This window comes from Heptranchias perlo, unplaced genomic scaffold (assembly GCF_035084215.1).
Source record: "Heptranchias perlo isolate sHepPer1 unplaced genomic scaffold, sHepPer1.hap1 HAP1_SCAFFOLD_386, whole genome shotgun sequence".
NCBI lineage: Eukaryota > Metazoa > Chordata > Chondrichthyes > Hexanchiformes > Hexanchidae > Heptranchias > Heptranchias perlo.
In genome coordinates this window covers 11,696-35,466 of record NW_027139398.1, presented here as the reverse complement: position 1 = coordinate 35,466, position 23,771 = coordinate 11,696, and the positions used below count along the sequence as shown (strand labels likewise).

At 48.1% G+C, this 23,771-nt stretch overlaps 1 protein-coding gene across 1 annotated transcript; it reads right to left on the bottom strand.

Annotated features, from left to right (window-relative positions):
• Positions 1-1,857: 1,857 nt before the first annotated feature.
• LOC137311974 (mitochondrial adenyl nucleotide antiporter SLC25A23-like) lies at positions 1,858-22,191 on the bottom strand (the record flags this gene model as incomplete). Its single annotated transcript, XM_067978783.1, has 2 exons — positions 1,858-3,449; positions 22,041-22,191. Coding segments are annotated over 2 exons (336 nt in total), but the record flags the coding sequence as incomplete, so codon positions are not given.
• Between the last annotated feature and the right edge of the window lie 1,580 nt (positions 22,192-23,771).

The following is a 23,771-nucleotide window of genomic DNA, read 5'->3' as shown; positions in this document are numbered from 1 at the left end:
TAGGATGGATACTAAGGAGCTTTTTCCCTTCGTTGAGGGTTCTATAACAAGGGGACATAGATTCAAGGTAAAAGGCGGGAGGTTTAGAGGGGATTTGAGAAAGAACTTTTTCACCCAGAGGGTGGTTGGAGTCTGGAACTCACTGCCTGAAAGGGTTGTGGAGGCAGGAACCCTCACAACATTCAAGAAGCATTTGGATGAGCACTTGAAATGCCATAGCATACAAGGCTACGGACCAAATGCTGGAATATGGGATTAGAGTAGACAGGGCTGATGGCCGGCGCGGACACGATGGGCCGAAGGGCCTCTATCCGTGCTGTATGACTCTATGACTCTATGTTTGGGCCTAGGACGCTGCCCTGAGGAACTCCTGCAGCAATGTCCTGGGGCTGTGATGATTGGCCTCCAACAACCACTACCATCTTCCTTTGTGCTCGGTATGACTCCAACTACTGGAGAGTTTTCCCCCTGATTCCCATTGACTTCAATTTTACTGGGACTCCTTGGTGCCACACTCGGTCAAATGCTGCCTTGATGTCAAGGGCAGTTACTCTCACCTCACCTCTGGAATTCAGCTCTTTTGTCCATGTTTGGACCAAGGCTGTAATGAGGTCTGGAGCCGAGTGGTCCTGGCGGAACCCAAACTGAGCATCGGTGAGCAGGTTATTGGTGAGTAAGTGTCGCTTGATAGCACTGTCGACGACACCTTCCATCACTTTGCTGATGATTAAGAGTAGTCTGATGGGGCGGTAACTGGCCAGATTGGATTTATCCTGCTTTTTGTGGAAGGACACACCTGGGCAATTGCCCACATTATCGGGTAGATGCCAGTGTTGTAGCTGTACTGGAACAGTTTGGCTGGAGGCAAATGGGTAAATGTTGCAGTAACAGAAGAACAGATGGGGATTGGGTAAAGCATAGAATCGTAGAAAGTTACAGCACAGAAGGAGGCCATTTGGCCCATCACGTCTGTGCTGGCCAAAAAAGAGCTATCCAACTTACTCCCACTTTCCAGTACTTGATCCGTAGCCCTGTCGGTTTCAGCACTTCAGGTGCACATCCAAGTACATTTTAAATGAAGTGAGGGTTTCTGCCTCTACCACCCTTTCAGGCAGCGATTTCCAGACCCCCACCACCCTCTGGGTGAAAAAAAATTCTCCTTAGCTCCCTTCTAATCCTTCTATCACTTTAATTCTATGCCCCCTGGTTATTGACCTCTCTGCTGAGGGTCCTTCCTATCCACTCTATCTCGGCCCCTCGTAATTTTATACACCTTAATTTAGGCTCCCCTCAGTCTCCTCTGTTCCAAAGAGAACAACCCCAGACTGTCCAATCTTTTCTCATAGCTAAAATTCCCCAGTCCTGGCAACATTCTCGTAAATCTCCTCTGTACCCTCGAGTGCAATCACATCTTTCCTGTAATGTGGTGACCAGAATTGTACACAGTACTCAAGCTGTGGTCTAACTAGTGTTTTATACAGTTCCAGCATAACCTCCCTGCTCTTATATTCTATGCTAATAAACAAAAGCATTCCATATGCCTTTTTAACCACCTTATCTACCTATCCTGCTACCTTCAGTGGACATGCACTCCTGTACACCTCTCAGTATCCTCCCATTTATTGTGTATTCCCTTGCCTTGTTTGCTTTCCCCAAATGCATTACCTCACACTTCTCTGGATTGAATTCCATTTGCCACTTTTCTGCCCACCTGAACAGTCCATTGATATCTTCCTGCAGTCTACAGCTTTCCTCCTCACTACCAACCACACGGCCAAATGGGAGAGTGGTCCCCTCCCTTATCCTAGGGCATGAGGTGAATAAACAGCTGACGCATTAAGACATTTCTACAAACTGTTGTAAATCAATCATATCAATTTATTGATAAAAAATCCATGCAACACGTAAAAATAAAAGTACAGGAGGAGAAACTAATGGCATCCAACTCACCCTCGAGCCTCTTGCCATGCATGATCTCTTTAAATTAATGCCAGAGGCGACACTTTTCCCCAAATGACACCCATTATTTATGTAAGACACCTCACAGCATGAGTCACATTAAAAGCACAAACCAAATATGGAAAATGAACCATGCCTTTGTAAAATACAGTGTTCACCTCTATTCAATGTCGTGTCATTGGTTTGATCCTTTTCAGATAACTCGACTCACTGCAGAGGCACAGTGTCCAGAGAGGACACTCCCAGTACGTTCATTAAATGGGAATAATAATTGGGATTTGGAGTTTGTTTGCCAGAAGCAAAGTACGATTATAAATTGCATTACCAAAGCAAAGCTGAAAAAAGCAATGAACTTTATTCCTAGACACTGAATGAATCAGTAAATATTCCAGTACTCTTCATGTGAATATTTCTAGCGGGAATGGAAGGTAGAAAAGTGTGCGTGTTTCTCAAAATCTTGATTCTTTGTTTGATTAATAACCAGAAGGGCAATCAGAGCATTCTACTGTGAGAGAGATCGGAGATCGGAGATAATCCGAGCCGGTTATCTTTGCTTGGTGGGTTTGTGTCTGAACCTGGCAATTCGGATAAACTGGTTTTCCCTGAACAGCAGTGAGGGTTTGTTGGACCCCCACTATTATAGGGATTGGGAGATGGGGGAGGGAGAGACGGGGGAGAGTGAGAGGGGGAGACGGAGACAGGAGAGATTCAGATGGGGACTGGGAGACTGGGGAGGGAGAGACGGGGGAGAGCGAGAGGGGGAGACGGAGACAGGAGAGATTCAGACGGGGACTGGGAGACTGGGGAGGGAGAGTCGGGGGAGACGGAGACAGGAGAGATTCAGACGGGGACTGGGAGACTGGGGAGGGAGAGACGGGGGAGAGTGAGAGGGGGAGACGGAGACAGGAGAGATTCAGATGGGGACTGGGAGACTGGGGAGGGAGAGACGGGGGAGAGCGAGAGGGGGAGACGGAGACAGGAGAGATTCAGACGGGGACTGGGAGACTGGGGAGGGAGAGTCGGGGGAGACGGAGACAGGAGAGATTCAGACGGGGACTGGGAGACTGGGGAGGGAGAGACGGGGGAGAGTGAGAGGGGGAGACGGAGACAGGAGAGATTCAGATGGGGACTGGGAGACTGGGGAGGGAGAGACGGGGGAGAGTGAGAGGGGGAGACGGAGACAGGAGAGATTCAGACGGGGACTGGGAGACTGAGACGGGGGTCCGGGGTCTGCACTCGTCTGAAGCTGCAAATGGAATATGCTGATCTGGTGAAATGTGGTTCCCTGAGCGAATGGGACCGGCTTCAGCTGGACCTGATCCCCAAGGCCTTCTTCATATATTCATACACCACATAACTGATGCTAACGGCAGGAATCACCTTCATGAAGTTAGGGGCCAGTCCCCTGTAAAGCCCAGACAGCCCCTCGGTGGCCACAATCCTTCGGAACAGGCCCACCATGTTCAGCTGTTGGGCCTCTGCCAATGATGCTGCAAAAATAAGACAGTTTCTCAGTTACAAATGACAGTAAAATGTAAATCTCAGCATCAAGCATTTGGTGCCTGGATTCATACATTCGTGGGATGTGGGCGTCGCTGGCGAGGCCGGCATTTATTGCCCATCCCTAATTGCCCTTGAGAAGGTGGTGGTGAGCCGCCTTCTCGAACCGCTGCAGTCCGTGTGGTGACGGTTCTCCCACAGTGCTGTTAGGAAGGGAGTTCCAGGATTTTGACCCAGCGACAATGAAGGAACGGCGATATATTTCCAAGTCGGGATGGTGTGTGACTTGGAGGGGAACGTGCAGGTGGTGTTGTTCCCACGCGCCTGCTGCCCTTGTCCTTCGAAACATAGAAACATAGAAAATAGGAACAAGAGTAGGCCATTCGGCCCTTCGGGCCTGCTCCAACATTCAAAATGATCATGGTCGATCGTCTAACTCAGTCCCCTGTTCCCGCTTTTTCTCCATATCCCTTGATCCGTTTAGCATTAAGAAATATATCGATCTCCTTCTTGAATATATTTAATGATTTGGCCTCCACTGCCTTCTGTGGTAGAGAATTCCACAGGTTCACCACCCTCTGAGTGAAGACATTTCTCCTCATCTCGGTTCTAAATGGCAGACCCCGTATCCTGAGACTGTGACCCCTGGTTCTGGACTCCCCAGCCATCGGGAACATCCTCCCTGCATCTAGTCTGTCTAGTCCTGTTAGAATTTTACATGTTTCGATGAGATCACCTCTCATTCTTCTAAACTCTAGTGAATATAGGCCTAGTCGACCCAATCTCTCCTCATACATCAGTCCTGCCATCCCAGGAATCAGTCTGGTAAATCTTCGTTGCACTCCCTCCATGGCAAGGACATCCTTCCTCAGATAAGGAGACCAAAACTGCACACAATACTCCAGATGTGGTCTCACCAAGGCCCTGTATAACTGCAGTAAGACATCCCTGCTCCTGTACTCAAATCCTCTTGCAATGAAGGCCAACATACCATTCACCTTCCTAACTGCTTGCTGCACCTGAATGCTCGCTTTCAGCGACTGGTGTACAAGGACACCCAGGTCTCGTTGCACCTCCCCTTTTCCCAATCTATCACCATTCAGATAATAATCTGCCTTTCCGTTTTTACAACCAAAGTGGATAACCTCACATTTATCCACGTTATACTGCATCTGCCATGTTCTTGCCCACTCACCCAACTTGTCCAAATCACATTGGAGCCTCTTTGCATTCTCCTCACAGCTCACATTCCACCCCAGCTTTGTGTCGTCTGCAAACTTGGAAATGTTACATTTAGTTCCCTCATCCAAATCATTGATATATATTGTGAATAGCTGGGGCCCAAGCACTGATCCCTGCGGTGCCCCACTAGTCACTGCCTGCCACCCGGAAAAAACCCGTTTATTCCTACTCTCTGTTTCCTGTCTGTCAACCAATTCTCAATCCATGCCAGTATATTCCCCCCAATCCCATGTGCTTTTATTTTGCACACTAAACTCTTGTGTGGCACTTGTCTGGCGCGAATGTTATTTGCCACTTATCAGCCCAAGCTGGATGTTGTCCAGGTCTTGCTGCATGCGGGCATGGACTGCTTCATTATCTGAGGCGTAGCGAATGGAACTGAACACTGTGCAATCATCAGCGAACATCCCCAATTCCGAGTGGTTAGGATGTGATTCTTGAGGGGTGGAGGCAGATTCAATCATGGCCTTCAAAAGGGAACTAGATAAGTACTTGAAAGAAAAAAATTTGCAGGGCTACGGGGAAAGGGCGGGGGAGTGGGACTAGCTGGACTGCTTTGCATTGAGCAGGCGTGGACTCGATGGCACTTTCTAAATTGTAAAAAGTTAAAAACAGTGGATGTCCAAAGGGACTTAGGGGTTCAGGTACATCGATCATTGAAGTGTCATGAACAGGTGCAGAAAATAATCAATAAGGCTAATGGAATGTTGGCCTTTATATCGAGAGGACCAGAGTACAAGGGGGCAGAAGTTATGCTGCAGCTATACAAAACCCTGGTTAGACCGCACCTGGAGTACTGTGAGCAGTTCTGGGCACCGCACCTTCGGAAGGACAAATTTAAAACAGAAATAGACAGTTTCCTAGAAGTAAAGGGAATTAGGGGTTACGGGGAGCGGGCAGGAAATTGGACATGAAGCTGAGTTCGGATCGGTCAAGGCCCTGTGGGTGGTGGAGAGGGCCCAGGGGCTGAGTGGCCGGGTCCTGCTCCTACTTCTTGTGTTCTTTAGATTTGTGGTTGGGATCAGATCAGCCATGATCTTATTGAATGGCGGAGCAGGCTCGAGGGGCCGATTGGCCTACTCCTGCTCCTATTTCTTATGTTTTTATGTTCTTATGACATATTGCCTTGGAGGGAGTGCAGCTTAGGTTTACTGGAATGATACCCGGACTTCAAGGGTTAAGTTACGAGGAGCGATTACACAAATTGGGGTTGTATTCTCCAGAGTTTCAAAGGTTAAGGGGTGATCTGATCGAAGTTTATAAAATATTAAGGGGAACAGATAGGGTGGATAGAGAGAAACTATTTCCGCTGGTTGGGGATTTTAGGAGTAGGGGGCACAGTCTAAAAATTAGAGCCAGATCTTTCAGGAGCGAGATTAGAAAACATTTCTACTCACAAAGTGTTGTAGAAGTTTGGAACTCTCTTCCGCAAATGGCAATTGATACTAGCTCAATTGCTAAATTTAAATCTGAGATAGATAGCTTTTTGGCAACCAAAGGTATTAAGGGATATGGGCCAAAGTCGGGTATATGGAGTTAGATCACAGATCAGCCATGATCTTATCAAATGGCGGAGCAGGCACGAGGGGCTGAATGGCCTACTCCTGTTCCTATGTTCCTATGTGCTGTAACCTTTCTATGACCTTATGATGGAGGGAATGTCGTTGATGAAGCAGCTGAAGATGGTTGGCTCTAGGACACTGCCCTGAGGAACTCCTGCAGCAATGTCCTGGGGCTGAGATGATTGGCCTCCAACAACCACTACCATCTTCCTTTGTGCAAGGTATGACTCCAGCCACTGGAGAGTTTTCCCCCTGATTCCCATTGACTTCAATTTTACTCGGGCTCCTTGGTGCCACACTCGGTCAAATGCTGCCTTGATGTCAAGGGCAGTCACTCTCACCTCACCTCTGGAATTCAGCTCTTTTGTCCATGTTTGGACCAAGGCTGTAATGAGGTCTGGAGCCGAGTGGTCCTGGCGGAACCCAAACTGAGAATCGGTCAGCAGGTTATTGGTGAGTAAGTGCCACTTGATAGCACTGTCGACAACACCTTCCATCACTTTGCTGATGATTGAGGGTAGACTGATGGGGCGGTAATTGGCCGGATTGGAATTGTCCTGCCTTCTGTGGACAGGACATACCTGGGCAATTTTCCACTTTGTCGGGTAGATGCCTGAAGACTGGCTTCTGTGATGGTGGGGATATCGGGAGGAGGCCGAGATGGATCATCCACTCGGCAGTTCTGGCTGAAGATGGTTGCAAACGCTTCAGCCTGGTCTTTAGCACTCACATGCTGGGCTCTGCCATCATTGAGAATGGGGATGTTTGCAGAGCCTCCTCCTCCCGTTAGTTATTTAATTGTCCACCACCATTCATGACTGGATGTGGCAGGACTGCAGAGCTTTGATCTGATCCGTTGGTTGTGGAATCGCTTAGCTCTGTCTATTGCATGTTGCTTCCGCTGTTTAGCATGCATGTAGTCCTGTGTTGTAGCTTCACCAGGTTGGCACCTCATTTTTAGGTACGCCTGGTGCTGCTCCTGGCATGCTCTTCTACACTCCTCATTGAACCAGGGTTGATCCCCTGGCTTGTTGGTAATGGTAGAGTGAGGAGTAACCTTACAGCATAGGAGGTGGCCATTCGGCCCATCGTGCACATGCTGGCTCTTTGAAAGAGCTATCCATTAGTTCTACTCCCCTACTCTTTTCCCATTGCCCTGCAATTTTTTTTCCCTTCAAGTATTTATCCAATTTCTTTTTGAAAGTTATTATTGAATCTGCTTCCACCGCCCTTTCAGGCAGCGCATTCCAGATCAGAACAACTCGCTGCATAAAAACATTCTCCTCATCAAGCCCATGGGATCCAAGGGAAAGTGGTAAGTTGGATCCAAAATTGGCTCAGTGGCAGGAAGCAAAGGGTAATGGTCAACGGGTGTTTTTGTGACTGGAAGATTGTTTCCAGTGGGGTCCCGCAGGGCTCAGTACTGGGTCCCTTGTTTTTTGTGGTATATATTAATAATTTGGACTTAATGTAGGGGGCATGATTAAGAAGTTTGCAGCTGATACAAAAATTGGCTGTGTGGTTGATAGTGAGGAGGAAAGCTGTAGACTGCAGGAAGATATCAATGGACTGGTCAGGTGGGCAGAAAAGTGGCAAATGGAATTCAATCCAGAGAAGTGTGAGGTAATTCATTTGGGGAGGGTAAACAAGGCAAGGGAATACACAATAAATGGGAGGATACTGAGAGGTGTAGAGGAAGTGAGGGACCTTAGAGTGCATGTCCACAGATCCCTGAAGGTAGCAGGACAGGTAGATGAGGTGGTTAAGAAGGCATATGGGATACTTTCCTTTAATAGCCAAGGCATAGAATATAAGAGCAGGGAGGTTATGCTGGAACTGTATAAAACACTGGTTAGGCCACAGCTTGAGTACTGTGTACAGTTCTGGTCACCACATTACAGGAAAGATGTGATTGCACTTGAGAGGGTACAGAGGAGATTTACGAGGATGTTGCCAGGACTGGAGAATTTTAGCTATGAGGAAAGATTGGATAGACTGGGGTTGTTCTCTTTGGAACAGAGGAGGCTGAGGGGAGATTTAATTGAGATATATAAAATTACGAGGGGCCCAGATAGAGTGGATAGGAAGGACCTATTTCCCTTAGCAGAGAGGTCACTAACAAGGGGCATAAATTTGAAGTGATAGGTAGAAGGAGGGGAGCTGAGAAAAATTGTTTTCACCCAGAGGGTGGTGGGGGTCTGGAACTCACTGCCTGAGAGGGTGGGAGAGGCAGAAACCCTCATCGCATTTAAAAAGTACCTGAATGTGCACCTGAAGTGCCGTAACCTACAGGGCTACGGACCAAGAGCTGGAAAGTGGGATTAGGCTGGGCGGCTCATTTTCGGCCGGTGCGGACACGATGGGCTGAATGGCCTCCTTCTGTGTTGTAAATTTTCTATGATTCTAAATCTCCCCTTAATCTTCTCTGCTCTAAGGAGAACAAACCCAGCCTCTGTAATCTATCCATGTAAGTGAAGTTCCTCATCCCTGGAACCATTCTAGTAAATCTCTTCTGCAGGCCTTCACATCCTTCCTAAAGTGCAGTGCCCAGAATTGAACACAATACTCCAGCTGGGGTCTAACCAGTATTTTATAAAGGTTTAGCATAACTTCCTTGCTTTTGTACTCTCTGCCTCTATTAATAAAGCCCAGGATCCCGTATGCTTTTTTAACAGCCTTCTCAACTTGTCCTGCCACCTTCACAGATTTGTGTACATCCACCCCCAGGTCTCTCTGCTCCTGCACCCCCTTTAAAATTGGACCATTTAGTTTATCTTGCCTCTCCTCATTCTTCCTACCAAAATGCATCACTTCACACTTCTCTGCATTAAATTTCATCTGCCACGTGTCTGCCCATTTCACCAGTCTGTCTGTGTCCTCCTGAAGTCTGTTACTATCCTCCTCACTGTTTACTACATTTCCAAGCTTTGTGTCAGCCACAAACATTGAAATTATACCCAAGTCCAGGTCATTAATATATATCAAAAAGAGCAGTGGTCCTAATACTGACCTCTGGGGAACATCACTGTAAACTTCCCTCCAGTCTGAAAAGCAACCGTTCACCACTACTCTCAGCTTTCTGTCTCTTAACCAATTTTGTATCCAAGCAGCCACTGTCCCTTCAATCCCATGGGTTTTAATTTTGCTAACAAGTCTATTATGTGGTTCTTTATCAAATGCCTTTTGAAAGTCCATATACACAATATCAACCGCACTCCCCTCATCGACCCTCTCCGTTACTTCATCAAAGAACTCAATCAAGTTCGTCAAACACAATTTCCCGTCAACAAATCCGTGCTGATTTTCATTTATTGGCCTCTACTTTTTCAAGTGCCAATTTATTTTGTCCCAGATTATTGTCTCTAAAAGTTTCCCCACCACCGACCTTTGACTGACTGGCCTGTAATTACCGGGTTTATCCCTCTCCCCTTTTTTGAACAGGGGAGTAATATTTATAATCCTCCAGTTCTCTGGCATCGAAGGAGGATTGGAAGATTGTGGCCAGATCCTCCGCAATTTCCACCCTTACTCCCCTCAGTAACCTAGGATACATCCCATCCGGACCGGGTGACTTTTCTACTTTGAGTTCTGTCGATCTTTTAATTACCTCTTTATCTATTTTTATCATTTCCAATATCGCTACCACCTCCTCCTTTACTGCTCCAATGGCAGCATCCTCTTCTCCAGTGAAGACCGATGCGAAGTATTCATTCAGTTCCTCAGCCATTCCCTCTGCCTCCACAACGAGATCTCCTTTTCTGTCCCTAATCAGTCCCACCCTTCCTTTGACTACCCTTTTACTATTTATATGTTTATAAGAGACTTTCGGGTTCCCTTTTATGTTAGCTGCTAATCTATTCTCATACTATCTCTTTGCCTCTTCTTCCCTTTTTGAGATCTCTTCTGAACTTTCTGTATTCAGCCTGGTTCTCCATTATGAACCTGACATTTATCATAAACCTCCTTATTCTGTTTCATTTTAATCTCTTTATCTTTAGTCACTCAGGGAGCTCTAGCTTTGGATGTCCTGCCTTTCCCCCTCGTGGGAATGTGTCCACTCTGTACCCGAACCATCTCCTCCTTAAAGGCCTCCCATTGTTCAATTGGGACTGGAGTCACATATAGGCCCAGACCGGGTAAGGACGGCAGGTTCCTTCCCTAACGGAAATTAGTGAACCAGTTGGGTTTTTACAACAATCCGACAGCTTCACGATCACTTTTACTGAGACCAGCATTTTATTTCCAGGTTTATATCCAATTATCCAGGGGGATAATTGGCAGCTCAATATCCCTGGATATAGAGTTTTCAGGCAGGATAGAATGGGTGATAAAAAAGGAGGGGGGGTAGCATTATTGGTTAAAGAATCAATTCCAGTTGTGAGAAGGGATGATCTGCTAAATGGATCATCAATCGAGGCCATATGGGTTGAGCTAAGAAATAAAAAAGGGGCAGTCACACTACTAAGAGTGAACTATAGACCCCCGAATAGTGAAAGAGAGATAGAAGAACCTGTAGGCAAATTTCTGAGTGCAAAAATAAGAGGGCAATAATAGTAGGGGACTTCAACGACCCGAACATCAACTGCGATTCAAACAGTGTGAGGGGCACAGAGGGCGCAAAATTCTTGATCGGTGTCCAGGAGAACTTTTTTAGCCAGTACGTGACAAGCCCAACAAGAGGGGATGCAATTCTAGATTTAGTCCTGGGAAATGAAGATGGGCAAGTGGGTGAAGTGACAGTGGGTGACCATATTGGGGATAGTGACCACAATTCAGTTAGTTTTAGCATTATTATGGAAAAGGACAGAGTTAAATCAGGAGTAAACGTTTTAAATTGGGGGAAGGCAAATTTTACAGAACTAAGAGGTGATTTGGCAGAAGTGGACTGGACACAACTACTTGAGGAGAAATCAGCAGCAAACCAGTGGGAGGCACTAAAAAGTGAAATTCTACGGGTACAATGCAGACACGTCCCCTCACAGAAAAAGGGTGGCACTGCCAAATTTAGAGCCCCCCTGGTTGTCTAGAAGTATACGGGGCAAGATAAAGCAGAAAAAGAAAGCTTATGACTGTCACAGAAAACTAAATACTGCAGAAAGCCTAGGAGTATAGAAAGTACAGGGATGACGTAAAAAAGGAAATAAGGAGAGCAAAGAGAGAGCATGAAAAAATATTAGCTAGTAAGATTAAAGAAAACCCAAAGATGTTTTATCAGTACATTAAGAACAAGAGGATAGCTGAGGAAAAGGTGGGACCTATCAGGGATGATAAGGGTAACTTGTGTGTAGAAGCAGAGGATGTGAGTAGGGTTTTAAATGAATATTTTGTCTCCGTATTCACAAGGGAAAGGGATGATCCAGACATAGTAGTTAAAGAGGAGAGATGTGAAATATTGGATAAGGTAAACATAACGAGAGAGGAAGTACTAGAGGGACTGGAGTCCTTGAAAGTTGATAAGTCACCAGGGCCGGATGGATTGTTTCCTGGGCTATTGAAGGAAGCCAGGGAGGAAATAGCGGATGTTCTGAGGATCATTTTCCAATCCTCACTAAATACAGGGGAGGTACCGGAGGACTGGAAGACTGCAAACGTAGTGCCATTGTTTAAAAAGGGTACGAGGGAAAGGCCGAACAATTATAGGCCGGTCGGTCTTACCTCGGTGGTGGGCAAACTATTAGAATCAATACTGAGAGAAAGGATAAACTGTCACTTGGAAAGGCAGGGTTTAATCAGGGAGAGTCAGCATGGATTTGTTCAGGGAAGGTCATGCCTTACAAATCTGATTAAATTCTTTGAGGAAGTGACAAGGAGGATTGATGAGGGTAGTGCAGTGGATGTTGTCTATATGGATTTTTTGTAAGGCATTTGACAAGGTCCCACATGGCAGACTGGTCAGAAAGGTAAAAGCCCATGGGATACAGGGAAATGTGGCAAATTGGATCCAAAATTGGCTCAGTAACAGGAAACAAAGGGTAAAGGTCGATGGATGTCTTTGCGAATGGAAATCTGTTTCCAGTGGTGTGCCACAGGGCTCAGTGTTGGGTCCCTTGCTGTTTGTGGTATATATTAATGATTTGGACTTGAATGTAGGGGGCATGATTGGCAAATTTGCAGACGACACAAAAATTGGCCGTGTAGTTGATAGTGAGGAGGATAGCTGTAGACTCCAAGAAGATATCAATGGGTTGGTGGAGTGGGCGGAAAAGTGGCAAATGGAGTTCAACCCAGAGAAGTGTGAGGTAATGCACTTAGGGAGGGCAAACAGTAAAAGGGAATACGCAGTAAATGGGAATATATTGAGAGGGGTAGAGGAAGTGAGAGACCTTGGAGTGCATGTGCACAGGTCCCTGAAGGTGGCAGTACAGGTAGATAAGGTTGTGAAGAAGGCATACGGAATGCTCTCCGTTATTAGCCGAGGTATAGAATACAAAAGCAGGGATGTAATGATGGAACTGTATAAAACGCTGGTGAGGCCACAGCTGGAGTATTGTGCGCAGTTCTGGTCACCACATTACAGGAAGGACGTAATTGCTCTGGAGAGTGCAGAGAAGATTTACAAGAATGTTGGCAGGGCTTGAAAATTGCAGCTACGAGGAGAGGTTGGATAGGCCGGGGTTGTTTTCCTTGGAGCAGAGGAGACTGAGGGGAGACTTGATTGAGGTGTACAAAATTATGAGGGGCCTAGATAGAGTGGACAGGAAGTACCTGTTTCTCCTAGCGGGGAGTTCAAGAACTGGAGGACATAGATTTAAGCTGATTGGCGGAGGGATTAGAGGGGACATGAGGAAAAACCTTTTTACCCAGAGGGTGGTGGGTGTATGGAATTCACTGCCCGAATTGGTGGAAGAGGCAGGGACCCTCAACTCTTTTTAAAAGTACCTGGATCTGCACCTAAAGTGCTGTAAGCTGCAGGGCTACGGACCGGGTGCTGGAAGGTGGGATTAGAATGGGCACCTGGTTGTTCTTCGAGCCGGCCGAATGGCCCCCTTCTGTGCCGGATCTTTTCTTTGGTTCTATAGGTCTATATGTAATGGGAATGCATCCTAGGTTGCTGAGGGAAGTAAGGGTGGAAATTGCAGAGGTGCTGGCCATAATCTTTCAATCCTCCTTAAATACAGAGTTGGTGGCAGAGGACTGGAGAATTGAAAATGTTCAAAAAAGTGTGTAAGGAAAAACCCAGCAACTACAGGCCAGTCAGTTTAACCTCGGTGGTGGGGAAACTTTTAGAAACGATAATCCAGGACAGAATTAACAGTCACTGGGACAAGTGTGGATTAATGAAGGAAAGCCAGCATGAATTTGTTAAAGGCAAATTGTGTTTAACTAACTTGATAGAGTTTTTTGATGAAGTAACAGAAAGGGTCGATGAGGGCAATGTGGTTGATGTGGTGTATATGGACTTTCAAAAGGCATTTGATAAAGTGCCACACAATAGCTTGTCAGCAAAATTGAAGCCCATGGAATAAAGGGGGCAGTAACAGCATGGATATGAAATTGGCTAAGTGACAGAAAACAGAGTAGTGGTGAACGGTTGTTTTTCGGACTGGAGGGAGGTGTACAGTGGTGTTCCCCAGGGGTCGGTGCTGGGACCACTGCTTTTCTTGATATATATTAATGACTTGGACTTGGGTGTACAGGGCACAATTTCCAAATTTGCAGATGACACAAAACTTGGAAGTGTAGTGAACAGTGAGGAGGATAATCATCGACTTCAAGAGGATATAGACAGGCTGGTGGAATGGGCGGACACGTGGCAGATGAAATTTAACGCAGAAAAGTGCAAAGTGATACATTTCGGTAGGAAGAGTGAGGAGAGGCAATACAAACTAGAGGGCACAATTCTAAAGGGGTACAGGAACAGAGAGACCTGGGGGTATATGTGCACAAATCATTGAAGGTGGCAGGACAGGTTGAGAAAGTGGTTATAAAAGCATATGGGATCCTGGGTTTATAATTAGAGGCATAGAGTACAAAATAAGGAAGTCATGATGAACCTTTATAAAACACTGGTTCGGCCACAACTGGAGTATTGTGTCCAGTTCTGGGCACCGCACTTTATGAAGGATGTGAAGACCTTAGAGAGACTGCAGAAGAGATTTACTAGAATGGATCCAGGGATGAGGGACTTTAGTTATGTGGATAGACTGGAGAAGCTGGGGTTGTTCTCCTTAGAGCAGAGAAGGTTGAGAGGAAATTTGATAAAAGTATTTAAAATCATGATGGGTTTAGATAAAGTAAATAAAGAGAAACTGTTCCCATTGGTGGAAGGGTCAAGAACCAGAGGACACAGATTTAAGGTGATTGGCAAAAGAACCAAAGGCAACATGAGGAAAAACTTTTTTACACAGCGAGTGGTTAGGATCTGGAATCCGCTGTCTGAAAGGGGGTGGAAGCAGATTCAATTGTGGCCTTCAAAAAGGAATTGGATAAATATTTGAAGAGAAAAAATTGGCAGGGCTACGGGGAAAGAGCAGGGGAGTGGGACTAACTACAAACAGCAGGCGCAGACTTGATGGGCCGAATGGCCACCTTCTGTGCTGCAATGATTCTATGATTCTTACTGAATCCAATTTCTCAAACTGCCCCAGGGTGCGATTTGAATTCACGTTCTCTGGATTATTAGTCCGGTTACAGAACCCCTACACGAACCATACCCATCAATTTTCACCCATGGTGTTCTGAATAGTGGAGAATATTGGTCCCTGGGAGTCATTCAGACTAACTGAAGCTGGAACAGTGGTAGAGGACACAGGAAGAAAGGATATACTTGCCTTAGAGGCGGTGCAATGGAGGTTCACTAGATTAATTCCTGCAATGAGAGGGTTGTCCTATGAGGAGAGGTTGAGTAGAATGGGCCCACATGGCAGACTGGTCAAAAAAGTACAAGCCCATGGGATCCAAGGGAGAGTGGTAAGTTGGATCCAAAATTGGTTCAGTGGCAGGAAGCAAAGGGTAATGGTCGAGGGGTGTTTTTGTGATTGGAAGTCTGTTTCCAGTGGGGTCCCGCAGGGCTCAGTACCAGGTCCCTTGCTTTTTGTGGTATATATTAATGATTTGGACTTAAATGTAGGGGGCATGATTAAGAAGTTTGCAGATGATAGAAAAATAGGCCGTGTGGCTGATAGTGAGGAGGAAAGCTGCAGACTGCAGGAAGATATCAATGGACTGGTCAGGTGGGCAGAAAAGATACCAATGGAATTCAATCTGGAGCAGTGTGAGGTAATGCATTTAGGGAGGGCAAACAAGGCAAGGGAATACACAATAAATGGGAGGATACTGAGAGGTGTAGAGGAAGTGAGGGACCTTGGAGTGCATGTCCACAGATCCCTGAAGATAGCAGGACAGGTAGATAAGGTGGTCAAGAAGGCAAACGGGATACTTTCCTGTATTAGCCGAGGCATAGAATATAAGAGCAGGGAGGTTATGCTGGAACTGTATAAAACACTGGTTAGGCCACAGCTTGAGTACTGTGTACAGTTCTGGTCACCACATTACAGGAAAGATGTGATTGCACTAGAGAGGGTACAGAGGAGATTTACGAGGATGTTGCCAGGACTGGAGAATTTTAGCTATGAGGAAAGATTGGATAGGCTGGGGTTATTTTCTTTGGAACAGAGGAGGCTGAGGGGAGATTTAATTGAGGTGTACAACATTATGAGGGGCCGAGATAGAGTGGATAGGAAGGACCTATTCACTCTATCAGAGTGGAGCTACAATAAGGGGTGATGTGCAGCCAAATATAGAGAAAAAAACAAGTCAGCTTGGAAGACAGGGCAAATATGTGAGGGCAAGGCTGGATGGCATCTATTTTAATGCAAGGAGTCTTGCGAATAAGGTGGATGAACTGAAGGTGTTGATAAACACATGGGAGTATGATATTGTTGCTGTCACAGAGACATGGTTGAGGGAGGGGCAAGACTGGCAGCTCAATATTCCGGGGTACAGAATCTTCAGGCGAGACAGAGGGGGAGGTATAAGAGGAGGGGGGGTCGCAATATTAATTAAAGAATCAATTACTGCCATAAGGAGGGATGATATATTAGCAGGTTCCTCTAATGAGGCCATATGGGTGGAGCTTAAAAACAAAAAGGGGGCAAGCACTTTGATGGGAGTGTACTATAGACCCCCAAACAGTCAGGGGGAGATCGAGGAACAGATATGTAGGCAAATCTCAGAAAATTGTGCAAATAATAGGGTAATAATAGTGGGGGATTTCAACTTCCCCAATATTAACTGGGATACTCAGAGTGTAAAAGGCTTAGAGGGTACAAAATTCTTAACGTGCATCCAGGAGAGCTTTTTGAGCCAGCATGTAGAAAGTCCTACAAGAGAGGGGGCGGTACTGGACCTAATTCTAGGGAATGTGGCCGGCCAAGTGGAAGAAGTGCTAGTAGGTGAGCACTTTGGTGACAGTGACCATAATTCGGTGAGATTTAAGGTGGTCATGGAAAAGGACAGGGAGGGGCCGGAAATAAAGGTTCTAAATTGGGGGAAGGCCGATTTTAATAGGATAAGGCAGGATCTGGCCAAAATGGACTGGGATCAGCTGCTTGTAGGAAAATCCGCATCGGAGCAATGGGAGTCTTTCAGAAGGGAGATTGAGACCATACAATGGCAACATGTTCCTGTAAAGGTCAAGGGTGGTTCCAAGAACTCCAGGGAACCTTGGATGTCAGGGGATATACGAGAATGGATTAGGAAAAAAAGGAGGGCTTTTGGCAGATACAAAAGGCTAAAGACGGAGGAAGCCCTAGAGGAGTACAAAAAGTGCAGGGGGATACTTAAAAAAGAAATTAGGAGATCAAGGAGGGGCCATGAAATAACACTGGCGAGCAAAATAAAGGAAAATCCTAAGATGTTTTATAAGTATATTAAGGGTAAGAGGATGACTAGGGACAAAAATGGCAATCTGTGTGTGGAGCCGGCAGATGTAGGAGGGGTTCTAAATGAATTTTTTGCATCTGTTTTCACTATGGAGAAGGACGATGTAGACAGAGAAATACGGCAGGGGGACTGTGATATACTCGAACATATTAACATCGAGCGGGAGGAGGTATTGGCGGTTTTAGCAGGCCTAAAAATGGATAAATCCCCAGGCCCGGACGAAATGTATCCCAGGCTACTGTGTGAGGCAAAGGAGGAGATTGCGGGGGCTCTGACACATATATTCAGAACCTCTCTGGCCACAGGGGATGTGCCAGAGGACTGGAGAACCGCTAATGTAGTACCATTATTCAAGAAGGGGAGTAGGGAAAAACCGGGGAACTACAGGCCAGTGAGCCTAACATCAGTGGTAGGAAAATTATTGGAAAAAATTCTGAAGGACAAAATTAGTCTCCACTTGGAGAAGCAAGGATTAATCAGGGATAGTCAACATGGCTTTGTCAAGGGAAGATCATGTCTGACTAATTTGATTGAATTTTTTGAGGGGGTGACTAGGCGTGTGGATGAGGGTAACGCAGTGGATGTGGTATACATGGATTTCAGTAAGGCCTTCGATAAAGTCCCCCACAGGAGACTGGTCAAGAAGGTACGAGCCCATGGAATCCAGGGTGCCTTGGCACTTTGGATACAAAACTGGCTTAGTGGCAGAAGGCAGAGGGTGATGGTCGAAGGTTGTTTTTGTGACTGGAAGCCTGTGGCCAGTGGGGTACCACAGGGATCGGTGCTGGGTCCCTTGCTGTTTGTGGTCTACATTAATGACTTGGATATGAATGTAAAAGGTATGATCAGTAAGTTCGCTGATGATACAAAAATTGGTAGGGTGGTAAATAGCGAGGAGGATAGCCTCAGTCTGCAGGACGATATAGATGGGTTGGTCAGATGGGCGGAACAGTGGCAAATGGAATTTAACCCGGAAAAGTGCGAGGTGATGCACTTTGGAGGGACTAACAAGGCAAGGGAATACACAATGAATGGGAGGACCCTAGGCAAGACAGAGGGTCAGAGGGATCTTGGTGTGCAAGTTCACAGATCCCTGAAGGCGGCGGAACAGGTAGATAAGGTGGTAAAGAAGGCATATGGGATACTTGCCTTTATTAGCCGAGGCATAGAATATAAGAGCAAGGAGGTTATGATGGAGCTGTATAAAACACTGGTTAGGCCACAGCTGGAGTACTGTGTGCAGTTCTGGTCGCCACACGACAGGAAGGATGTGATCGCTTTGGAGAGGGTGCAGAGGAGATTCACCAGGATGTTACCAGGGCTGGAGCGCTTCAGCTATGAAGAGAGACTGGGAAGATTGGGTTTGTTTTCCTTGGAGCAGAGGAGGCTGAGGGGGGACATGATTGAGGTGTACAAAATTATGAGGGGCACAGATAGGATGGATACTAAGGAGCTTTTTCCCTTCGTTGAGGGTTCTATAACAAGGGGACATAGATTCAAGGTAAAAGGCGGGAGGTTTAGAGGGGATTTGAGAAAGAACTTTTTCACCCAGAGGGTGGTTGGAGTCTGGAACTCACTGCCTGAAAGGGTTGTGGAGGCAGGAACCCTCACAACATTCAAGAAGCATTTGGATGAGCACTTGAAATGCCATAGCATACAAGGCTACGGACCAAATGCTGGAATATGGGATTAGAGTAGACTGGGCTGATGGCCGGCGCGGACACGATGGGCCGAAGGGCCTCTATCCGTGCCGTATAACTCTATGACTCTATGACCTATTTCCCTTAGCAGAGGGGTCAGTGACCAGATGGCATAGATTTAAAGTGATTGGTAGAAGGATTAGAGGGGAGCTGAGGAGAAATGTTTTCACCCAGAGGGTGGTGGGGGTCTGGAACTCACTGCCTGAGAGGGTGGGAGAGGCAGAAACCCTCAACTCATTTAAAAAGTACCTGGATGTGCCCCTGAAGTTCTGTAACTACAGGGCTACGGACCAAGTGCTGGAAAGTGGGATTAGGCTGGGTGGCTCATTTTTGGCCGGCACGGACACGATGGGCCGAATGGCCTCCTTCCGTGCCGTAAATTTTCTATGAATTCTAATCTTCTATGAATTGGCCTATACTCTCTGGAGTTTAGAAGAACGAGAGGTGATCTTATTGACACATATAAGATTCTGAGGGGACTTGACAGGGTAGATACTGAGAGGATGTTTCCCCTGGCTGGAGAGTCTAGAACGAGGGGGCATAGTTGCAGGATACGGGGTCGGCCATTTAAGACTGAGATGAGGAGAAATTTCTTCACTCAGAGGATTGTGAATCTTTGGAATTCTCTACCCCAGAGGGCTGTGGATGCTGAGTCGTTGAGTATATTCAAGGCTGAGATCGATAGATTTTTGGACTCTAGGGGAATCAAGGGATATGGGGATCGGGCAGGAAAGTGGAGTTTTTTTTTATTCGTTCATGGGATGTGGGCGTCGCTGGTGAGGCCGGCATTTATTGCCCATCCCTAATTGCCCTTGAGAAAGTGGTGGTGAGCCGCCTTCTTGAACCGCTGCAGTCCGTGTGATGGTAATGCCGTTGAACGTCAAGGGGAGGTGGTTAGACTCTCTCTTGTTGGAGATTATTAGTCCAAGCCTCTGGATTACTAGTCCAGTAACATAACCACTATGCTACCGTACCCTTGACAGAGAGCAGTAATACAGGGAGTTGGAGCAGGGAGTGACAGAGAGCAGTAATACAGGGAGTTGGAGCAGGGAGTAGTAATACAGGGAGTTGGAGCAGGGAGTGACTGAGAGCAGTAATACAGGGAGTTGGAGCAGGGAGTGACAGAGAGCAGTAATACAGGGAGTTGGAGCAGGGAGTGACCGAGAGCAGTAATACAGGGAGTTGGAGCAGGGAGTGACCGAGAGCAGTAATACAGGGAGTTGGAGCAGGGAGTGACAGAGAGCAGTAATACAGGGAGTTGGAGCAGGGAGTGACTGAGAGCAGTAATACAGGGAGTTGGAGCAGGGAGTGACTGAGAGCAGTAATACCGGGAGTTGGAGCAGGGAGTGACCGAGAGCAGTAATACAGGGAGTTGGAGCAGGGAGTGACTGAGAGCAGTAATACCGGGAGTTGGAGCAGGGAGTGACCGAGAGCAGTAATACAGGGAGTTGGAGCAGGGAGTAACAGAGAGCAGTAATACAGGGAGTTGGAGCAGGGAGTGACAGAGAGCAGTAATACAGGGAGTTGGAGCAGGGAGTGACAGAGAGCAGTAATACAGGGAGTTGGAGCAGGGAGTGACTGAGAGCAGTAATACAGGGAGTTGGAGCAGGGAGTGACAGAGAGCAGTAATACAGGGAGTTGGAGCAGGGAGTAACAGAGAGCAGTAATACAGGGAGTTGGAGCCGGGAGTGACAGAGAGCAGTAATACAGGGAGTTGGAGCAGGGAGTGACAGAGAGTAGTAATACAGGGAGTTGGAGCAGGGAGTGACCGAGAGCAGTAATACAGGGAGTTGGAGCAGGGAGTGACTGAGAGCAGTAATACAGGGAGTTGGAGCAGGGAGTGACCGAGAGCAGTAATACAGGGAGTTGGAGCAGGGAGTAACAGAGAGCAGTAATACAGGGAGTTGGAGCAGGGAGTGACAGAGAGCAGTAATACAGGGAGTTGGAGCAGGGAGTGACAGAGAGCAGTAATACAGGGAGTTGGAGCAGGGAGTGACCGAGAGCAGTAATACAGGGAGTTGGAGCAGGGAGTGACAGAGAGTAGTAATACAGGGAGTTGGAGCAGGGAGTGACCGAGAGCAGTAATACAGGGAGTTGGAGCAGGGAGTAACAGAGAGCAGTAATACAGGGAGTTGGAGCAGGGAGTGACAGAGAGCAGTAATACAGGGAGTTGGAGCAGGGAGTGACAGAGAGCAGTAATACAGGGAGTTGGAGCAGGGAGTGACCGAGAGCAGTAATACAGGGAGTTGGAGCAGGGAGTGACAGAGAGCAGTAATACAGGGAGTTGGAGCAGGGAGTGACCGAGAGCAGTAATACAGGGAGTTGGAGCTGGATGGAAGGGTCCGGGTACTAGCTCGCAGTGATCTCGTCAGCCTGGCCTGTGTCAGATTGGGATATACTGACCCACAGCTCATACCGAGCAGACACCAGTCAGTTTTAAGCTGCTAGCTTTGTAGGATATTCTCCAAATCCTCATTAATGCTGTCGGGTCTAAACCGCTGTAGGTTTTAATTAAAGACAAATCCAGGGAAAGGACAGGGTCGAATGCCCCTAGATCATAGAATTATGCAGCACAGAAAGAGGCCATTCGGTCCATCGTGCCTGTGCCGGCTCTTTGAAAGATCTATCCAATTAGTCCCACTCCCCCCGCTCTTTCCCCAGAGCCCTGAAAATTTCTTCTTTTCAACTATTTCTCCAATTCCCTTTTGAAAGTTATTATTGAATCTGCTTCCCCCGCCCTTTCAGGCAGCACATTCCAGATCAGAACAACTCGCTGAATAAAAAGATTTTTCCTCATCTCCCCTCTGGTTCTTTTACCAATTATCTTAAATCTGTGTCCTCTGGTCACCGACCCTTCTGCCACTGGAAACAGTTTCTCCTTATTCACTCTATGAAAACCCCTCATGATTTTGAACCCCTCGATTAAATCTCCCCTTAACCTTCTCTGCTCTAAGGAGAACAACCCCAGCTTCTCCAGTCTCTCCCCATAACTGAAGTCCCTCATCCCTGGGACAATTCCAGTAAATCTCCTCCGCACCCTCTCCAAGGCCGTCACATCCTTCCTAAAGTGCGGGGCCCAGAATTGGACACAATGCTCCACGTGGGACCTAATTAGTGATTTATAGAAAGGTTTAATGTAACAATACGGTTCATTTTAATTACAAAGAAAGGCAGGGAACGGTCAGAGCCTTACCCTGTGCTTGCATTCGTGTCCTGACCAGAGCTAATGGGTAGCTGGCCAGCTGTCCGCAGGTACTGGACATGGTGCCACAGGCTAACAGGACCAACACTCCCGGATCAGCCGAGTCCTTGGCATATTTATTTAACCAGGTGTTCTTCAGTGTCTGGAAGGGAATGAGTAGTAGAAATCAGAGAAGTGAGAAGACCCAGCGAGGTTACAGACCACCAGCAATCCATTACACCGAGATACATCGAATGTACAGCACAGAAACAGGCCATTCGGCCCCACTGGTCTATCCCGGTGTTAATTCTCCACACGAGCCTCCTCCCTCCCCTCTCCATCTCACCCTATCAGCATCTCCTTCTATTCCTTTCTCCCTCATGTGTTTATCGAGCTTCCCCTTAAATCCATCTCCACTATTCACCTCAACCTCTCCTTGTGGGAGTGAGTTCCACATTCTCACCACTCTCTGGGTGAAGAAGTTTCTCCTGAATTCCTTATTGGAGTGGGGGGAGGGGGGTTTCGGGGGAGGGGGAGGGGGGTTTCGGGGGAGGGGGAGAAGGGTTTCGGGGGAGGGGGAGAAGGGTTTCGGGGGAGGGGGAGGGGGGTTTCGGGGGAGGGGGAGGGGGGTTTCGGGGGAGGGGGAGGGGGGTTTCGGGGGAGGGGGAGAAGGGTTTCGGGGGAGGGGGAGAAGGGTTTCGGGGAGGGGGAGAAGGGTTTCGGGGGAGGGGGAGAAGGGTTTCGGGGGAGGGGGAGGAGGGTGGAGGGATAGTGGGGGGAGGGGGAGTGTGGGGTGAAGGGGAGTGTGGGGGGAAGGGGAGTGTGGGGGGAGGGGGAGTGTGGGGGGAGGGGGAGTGTGGGGGGAGGGGGAGTGTGGGGGGAGGGGGAGTGTGGGGGGAGGGGGAGTGTGGGGGGAGGGGGAGTGTGGGGGGAGGGGGAGTGTGGGGGGAAGGGGAGTGTGGGGGGAGGGGGTGTTTGGGGGGAGGGGGTGTTTGGGGGGAGGGGGTGTTTGGGGGAGGGGGTGTTTGGGGGGAGGGGGTGTTTGGGGGGAGGGGGTGTTTGGGGGGAGGGGGTGTTTGGGGGGAGGGGGTGTTTGGGGGGAGGGGGTGTTTGGGGGGAGGGGGTGTTTGGGGGGAGGGGGTGTTTGGGGGGAGGGGTGTTTGGGGGGAGGGGTGTTGGGGGGGGGTGTTTGGGGGGGGGGTGTTTGGGGGGGGGGGTGTTTGGGGGGGGGGGTGTTTGGGGGGGGGGTGTTTGGGGGGAGGGGGTGTTTGGGGGGAGGGGGTTTTTGGGGGGAGGGGGTGTTTGGGGGGAGGGGGTGTTTGGGGGGAGGGGGTGTTTGGGGGAGGGGGTGTTTGGGGGGAGGGGATGTTTGGGGGGAGGGGAGAGTGGGGGGAGGGGAGAGTGGGGGAGGGGAGAGTGGGGGGGGAGAGAGTGGGGGGAGAGAGTGGGGGGGAGAGAGTGGGGGGGAGAGAGTGGGGGGGAGAGAGTGGGGGGGGGAGAGAGTGGGGGGGGGGAGAGAGTGGGGGGGGGAGAGAGTGGTGGGGGGAGAGAGTGGTGGGGGGGAATGTTTGGGGGGGGAAGAGGAGGTGGGGAATATTTGGGGGAGAGGAGAGAGTGGGGGGGGTGGTTAGAGTGGGGGAAAATGGAAACAGGAGTAGGCCATTCGGCCCCTCGATCCTGCTCCACCATTCAAGAAGATCATGGCTGATCTTCGACCTCAACTCCACTTTCCCGCCCGATCCC